We start from the raw sequence: 7,174 nt of genomic DNA, 5'->3' as shown, positions 1-7,174 counted from the left end.
TGACGATTAAGTGCTAGGGCATTTGAAAGCATGGCAGTACTTCGAAAGTAATGCAATACTTTGAAATTACTGCATTACTTTCAGTACCATGGTGACTTTCCCGAACATTCCCGAACACGCCGAAACTGACGATTAATTGCTGAGGCATTTGAAAGTATGGCAGTACTTCGAAAGTAATGCAATACTTTGTGAAAGTATTGTATTACTTTCAGTAACAAGGTCAGCTTCCCGAACATCCCCGAACAGGCCGAAACTGACGATTAAGTGCTGGGGCATTTGAAAGTATAGCAGTACATTTTTTCATTCACATTTTGACCTGCAAAGTATTGCATTAATTTGTAGATAAAGCAGTACTTTAAAAAGCAGTACTTTGTACTTTAAAGCAGTACTTTATCTTTTGCAGTTTAAATGTATGGTATACGTATACATAACCCGAAAGAGTATGTTTTACGTTGTCAAATAGCTTCGATTATATTGTCTTTAGTCATATGATGAGAATGGATCAGACTTTGAAATGCTTGATGCATGCCGTCATACCGTCAAGTAATTCATCTCATGGCCGCTTACCAATGAATTCAGCAAATGCACCACCACCAGAACGATTTGCAGGGCCACACCCAACCCACGCTTTCACCCCGCTGATTAATTACTTGCCGGTATCGAATGGGCAATCCATACAAATCGCTCCAAGTAGTGAGCGCAAAGACCACTACCGACCCGTCGAACCAATTCGTGTCCAGAATATTTCTCCAGTCGCAGTCGCCGATCCCAAAGAGCCTATGGGTATACCGGCACCGGACTTTCAGCTTCCAGTTCCTTCCACACTATGAGATCGCTCCCGCTTCATATTGACAACATAGTTCCCGAGTCGACACCATCCAGTGGCCGATCAAACCACACCACAGTGCTGGTTGCCAATGCAGCAGCAGCCCTTCCTGGTGAAATAGTATGGGTGCCGCAACATAGTGTCCGTACAAGCAGCAATCCTGCTGTTAATCTGGGTGCCCAAACCTAACCCTCCCAGAACCCCAACCCCTGACGCGGCACCGGCTAGGTAATCGGTGTTAGTGGACTGATCTTAGCATAACAAAGGACTAATTAGTGGAGATTTCTCATTTTTACATTTTTTAAAAATGCATTGCATTATGGTAAACATGCGACGACGACAGCTTTTCAATTCTTGTCTGCTTTGCAGATCTGCACCGTACTGATACAAAAACGGTTGCGTCATGGTAAAGTACGGTGCATTATAATGCACAGTGTCACTAGAGATACTGAAGATTGCAGTACTAATGAAAACATAGTTTGCACTGTGGTGCAAAGAATTATTAACCGTATTGCATTTAAATAACAAATCTACACAATACAGGTGGTGGGCGTGTGATACAGTAGCAACAGTTGGAAAATAATACAGGCACGTTTTCATCGTGGTGCATTATAGTGCAGCGACGACGACAACTCATTATATCTATATAAGCCGCAGATTGATACTGTACCGGTACACACACGATTGTATCGTGGTGTCTTACTGTGTATTATTGACAGCAAGTACAGTATCTATGTAGTATGCAATGTAATATCCAGCCAGCTGGATAGTATAGTATCTAGCATGCAATACTAGATACAGCTTCACATTGCAATCCCAGCTGGTGCAAGCAACTGACTTGTCGTCGTCGCTATTAGTATTGTCATCTGCACTGTACTGGTACGGTTCTTTACCTTTACCGAAAAAACCATCACTATATAATAATCGCGTAAGCCTTAACGAAATTCCCACTCTGTCGAGTTCGTCAGCCCGATCCACTGAATCAAACTTCCATCTCTACGTATCATTCGATAGCCCTTAGTGTGTAGATTTGCCATCACAAGTCAGTTTTCAGAGAAAAACAGAGATTTGAAAGAAAATTTCAAAAAACTTTAACATGGAAAGCCTACAGAAAAAGTTGAAAATCCACCACTGCAGAACTGACCACCCCACCACTGTCTCGACAGCTAAACCGCGTTTGACCAGCTTTGCTGGCACTGGGAGAGATCTCGAGTCGTAACCACGTACTATTCGGTAGTCTTGGTTCTTGAATGAAATTATAAATTTTTCGTTAACAAATGGCTTCAGAAAAAGTAAGTTTTAGGAAAGAAGACTGAAGACCTAACAAATTCTGCGAGCAGGGAAGTGTTCAAAACTGTTTCTCAAGAAGCTGTCGTTCGCAGGGTTTGACCAGTTTAAGGTTGCAGCGTTTCCACGGGCGGTTGCCATTGGTACTGATATGCCGCTGAAGACAAAAATTTGCGACGACTTGCGACTCGCAAGTTGCGAGTTAATTTGCTTTCTGTGGAAAATAATGTCCGGGAAAGATGGTATTGCATGTTTAGTGTTGGTGTCAAATTGCATGTTTGGTACTTCAGGTTTTAGGGAAAGCAACTGCAGCAGACCTACGAGCGTATAGATAATAAGTTTTTTTATTTGAGTGGTTGCTTAACGGTCGTTAGGAGCGTTATCCAAAATGGTTGTTAAGAACGTGAGCGTTGAGAACGAGAAATTTTGCGAAACTCGAAAAAAATTCGTTAGTTTTTCATAGAAGGCGGAGCCGCAGGCGACGCCGAGCTGCGGCGCGAGCGGAGCTCGCGGAGCAGCAAGCGAGGCACGCTGCTTTACATTTCCGGCATAACGAGCCTGAACAAAATATTTACTGTATTACAGTAGTCTGAAATCGCTATTTGTTTTTTGAAAAAAGTAATTTACTTACCAAGAGTCGCGGACCAGCAAACGAGGCAAAACTGCCTTACTATAACAATATTTTGAAATCACTATTTATTTTTTATGCAAACTAATTTACCATTAGCTGCGCTGAGAACAAAAAGCAATAAGGAACCAACTGAAAATCGAAATGCGTTTTGATGCATACTGTGATTGTAAAACGGGAGTTTTTGATTGATTGATTGAATCAATAACAATCAGTATTTCCGGACTGCAAGGCTAACGGTACGCTGAAATTAATTTTGTTACAGCACGATGGTAAAAATGAGCGGGGAACATAGTTTTACTTAAATTAAACAGCTACTATTTTACAGTTGGTCGAAAAATTTGAGTGATTGATTTACAGTTATGGTGTGAAGGATTCGTTCTGGAACTGAAATGAAAGCCGGTCCCGTATTCGGAAAGAAACTTGAAAAAATTCATTTAGTCATATCTAAGGTTGTCCCAGCAGTCGGCGGGTTGAAAAAAAAACAAGTAGTGACAGCATACTATCATCAGTTTTTAAAAAGGTTATTGTTGACTACGCATAGTCTGTAGCCGACGTCTTTGCCAATGATAACAACAAGTTGCAATTCTATAATTTCCTGATGAAACTACTTAGATTTATAAAAATAACTATTATTTTTTGCCATAAATTATTCTTCTCTTTTTTATTCCGCGCAATTTGCGCGGGGTCAACTAGTAGAGACATAAATTCTAAAAATTTGGCAATTTCCGTCAGTCGGGAAAACCGGTGAGCGTTGGAGGGGTCGAATCCGAAATCCAGTGTGAAATAATTTTTTTTTCCAGCAGTACCAAAAACAGCCAATTCCAATGCGGTAATGGAATACAAGACCGACGGCATCTTTCAATATTTTTGGCATAGTTAGGTTTTTATAATTTACTAGTAGACCCCGCGCAAATTGCGCGGAATAATTAAAAGAAGAATACTCGTAATTCAATGCAAAAAATAATTGTTTTCAGCTGCTTCTAGAAATAGATCTAAGTAGGTTTATGAAGAATTCATGTTATTGTAATGTCACTGGACTGCCAGGACAACCCTATTTTAGTGTTGTAGACATTTGCATATAAAAGGTTTCGAATTTTCTTCCCGTGAATGGGCCGGCTTTCGGTTTAGTTAACGAATCCTTCGCACCATAACAGTAAATAACTGATTTAATATCACTCAAAATTTTATTTGCCCAGCTGCAACATAATATCTCTGTAATTTCAGCACAACTGATGCTACCTGGTCATTTTTACCACCGCGATTCACGCGCTCAGCCGCGCTGTTTCGAATTTCAATGCAATTACCATTAGCCTTGCAGTTGCAGACTTGAAGCCTAGAAATACTGACTGAATCAAACACTCCCTTGACAGTCACATTATCAAAAATTTTGGTTTTCTGTTGCTTTGTATTCATACTTTTTCTGAAGCCATTTCTGGATGAAAAATTTGTAATTTAATTCAAGAACCATGACTACGGAGTCGTACGTGGTCACTGGTCATGAATCTCATGGTTCAAGAACTTCCCAGCAAAGCTGGCCAAAACGCGTTTTAGCTGTCGAAACAGGGGTGCGGTGGTCAGTTCTGCAGTGGTGGATTCTCAACTTTTCTCATTGGCCTCCAGTGTTAAAGTTTTTTGAAGTTTTCTTTAACACCTTTGTTTTTCTCTGTAAACTGAGTTGCGATGGCAAATCTACCCACTAATGGCTACTGAATGATATGTAGACACGGAAGTTTGATTCAGTGGATCTGGCTGACGAACTCGACAGAGTGGGAATTTCGTTAAGGCTTCCGCGATTATTATATAGTGATTACAACCTTTGCTGCTTAAAAGACCACTCACTTTTAAAAGCGTTTTTTCTATCAAACAATTAAAACTTTAATTATTTACAGTGGCTTCGCTGTACACGAAGCGAAAGTGGTACTGTAATGATGTAATCCCCCACGTAACTGAGTCTTAATTCTTGATTTAAGGATTTACTATTTTGTCAAGCCGACACAAGCTGTTAAGGATTGCAGACTAATTTGCAGTATTGTGTTTTTGTTATAGTGGACAGTCGTTTCACTTATGCTTTCGCTTAGAATCAATGTTGCATCCATTATCCCATTCTCAGTGCGAAAAGCAGCAGAGGTTTCCTAATCAGGCAAACACCAAATTGTAGCAATGCTTGTTTACGACGAAGACGACCGCTCGCAGTCCATGCACGCGTGGAACGCCGTGGATGTTCTCGTTGATGGCCTGCTGCAGCCGGGCAAGATCATCAACGTGGCGAAGAACGGTCTGTTCATTGATTTCGGCTCTGCTGGCCAGCGTTCGGAGTTCGTCGAATACGGCCGCGTCTTCAGCTCGTGGAGACCCTTGGAATCTGTCGATGCATTTAAGACCCCCGATGTGCAGGCACTGCTGCGAGCTGGCCCCGACTGCCCCTGGACATGGTACCCCGTCCCCGGGAGGATCATGTCCTGTGGGACTGAGAGCTACCTGGACGATGTGTACATCGTGGAGGCACAGCTGCCCCACGGCCCACGGCGTCGTCAACGAGCTGTTGTTGAGAAATCAAGTGCGCCGACCGCCCTCGGACGAAGACTTGGCGGGTTCCGCGTTCGGGACAAAGATTGTTATACGTGGCAGTTGCCACGGGTCTGCTCAGGCGAGTCTCGTGTGCCCTTCGAGATTTTAAAGGAGAGCATATTTCAAGAACGGGAAGTCGTGTGCACGAAGGTGCTCAGTGATACACTGCTATACATGCAGCGTTGCTCTGAACGTCCGCTGCAGTTACAGGAACTGGTGCGTTTCAATAAATAAAGACTTCATCATTTATTCTCAGTGTGTACGAGTATACATAGACGAGCATCGCTAATAGAATACACTCAGAATCAAATGGAAAATTGTCTCACTTGGCGTGCAAAAATACCGTCTTGTCTAAAGCCGTTTTAGTATACGGTGTACAGTGAGAAGCACTATGTAACGGAGTCACGTCAATTTTTGAAGGAAAAACGGTATGTACGACTGGGGATGGAGGAGAACCATGGTGACAACGGCATCTCCGGAGAATCGTTCGATCGATATTCAGTCAACTCCCCGCGGGAAGAGCGCGGTGTAATTTGCGTGGTGTTTCAGCATGTACCCACTGAGCTGCTGGTGGAGATCTTCCAGTCCCAGGACAGCGTCGACCGTGTTCGGTGTCGGCGTACCTGCGCCCTATGGAACACTGTTCTCTCCACGGTCATCGGGAAGACCGCTTCCCCGATGTGCGGGTCTCTGGTCGAACAGAAGACTACCCGTCCGGCCTCATCCCGCCCCTGTGCTGGGCGCTGAACACCTTGCTCCACTGCATCAGCAGCAGGACGAAGCGGGTGGTGCTTGCGCACATGTCCCGTAGCCAGTGCAATGACGCTCTCTCCATGCTCCGCTACCTGCTCGCCCAAGATCGTCGCCTTGGAACGCTGGTTTTCCTTGGGTGTTCCTTGGACTACACCGGCTGGGATGTAAAGCCGAAGGAATTCACGGCTGTTATGCACTGTCTGCAGCGAATGGGCGGCGTATCGGAGCGGACAATGTGGAGACAGTGCCGCATCGTCGAACGGCATCTGACCGCCGTCGTGCCGCAGCACATAGTGGTTTATCAGTCGCCAGCGCAGCTGGAAATGCAGTTGTGGGATATGTTGGAGAAGCATCTCGTCCTGGAGACGCCGGTCGATTTGACGGTTTTGGGGCATGGATCGACTCGATCGAATCCGAGGAAATCCATCTGTTAACGGGTGTAAGTGCAGTTTTTTGGTGTTCTGATGGCGTCATTAGCGGATAAGATTTGATAAAAGTTGAAATGTGCAGGGTTTACAACATTATCAGAGCGCGGATCCGCGCTGCTCAACGCATTATCGCGGCTGCCAGTGGACGCGTTTGGCTATTCACGATCTGGATGTGAAGAATCTGACCAAATTGGCCGCGGTGGCCTTGTGGAATGTCTTGAAAGGAGCACACTGGCTGTCGCCATCTGGTCGTCCATAACTCTGTTTTTAACACTCTCTAACCCAGCTGGAATAATATGCCGGCATAGGATGCATGCTCACTATCTGAAAATACTAGGGTAGTCTTTGCTAATAATATTAGTAATGGGACGTTTATTTCTGTTATCACGGATCTGCTTTAGGTTAAATCGTTGAATTGTACTTATATGGTTGCATTAGATTTTAATTTTTAAATTAACCGTTACTCTTTTTTTTAAGTTTTTAAATTAATTTTAAAATAACCGTTCGTAAAAGAGAATCCATCGATTGACCTTCTTGTGTCGATTTCATTTTCAGTTGTAGAATAAATTTTGGTTGTTGTTACGGACCTGTTTGGAATATTTGGGTACTTGAAGGAATACGAGTAAAGTGCGAAATAAAACATTTATATTATCTACCTTTATTATCGAGTACAGTAGCTGT

At 43.4% G+C, this 7,174-nt stretch overlaps 1 protein-coding gene across 1 annotated transcript; it reads left to right on the top strand.

The window, feature by feature from the left end:
* Positions 1 to 4,619: 4,619 nt before the first annotated feature.
* LOC129594804 (uncharacterized) lies at positions 4,620 to 6,946 on the top strand. The gene is made up of 3 exons (XM_055491623.1): positions 4,620 to 5,528; positions 5,733 to 6,504; positions 6,576 to 6,946. Exons 1-2 carry the CDS (start codon positions 4,905 to 4,907, stop codon positions 6,057 to 6,059), a joined length of 951 nt encoding a protein of 316 aa, XP_055347598.1. The 5' UTR covers positions 4,620 to 4,904; the 3' UTR covers positions 6,060 to 6,504; positions 6,576 to 6,946.
* The last annotated feature ends 228 nt before the right edge of the window (positions 6,947 to 7,174 follow it).

The sequence above is a fragment of the Paramacrobiotus metropolitanus genome, unplaced genomic scaffold (genome assembly GCF_019649055.1).
Source record: "Paramacrobiotus metropolitanus isolate TYO unplaced genomic scaffold, Prichtersi_v1.0 Parri_scaffold0000071, whole genome shotgun sequence".
NCBI classification, from domain to species: Eukaryota; Metazoa; Tardigrada; class Eutardigrada; order Parachela; family Macrobiotidae; genus Paramacrobiotus; species Paramacrobiotus metropolitanus.
Note: the sequence above shows the minus strand (reverse complement) of the source record. Positions and strands in the feature narration are given on the sequence as shown.

Coding starts and splice junctions, on each gene's coding strand:
- LOC129594804 (XM_055491623.1), top strand. CDS start 4,905: ATGCTTGTTTACGACGAAGACGACCGCTCGCAGTCCATGCACGCGTGG. Junction 5,529..5,732: donor CGCTGCAGTTACAGGAACTG/GTGCGTTTCAAT, acceptor CAATTTTTGAAG/GAAAAACGGTATGTACGACT.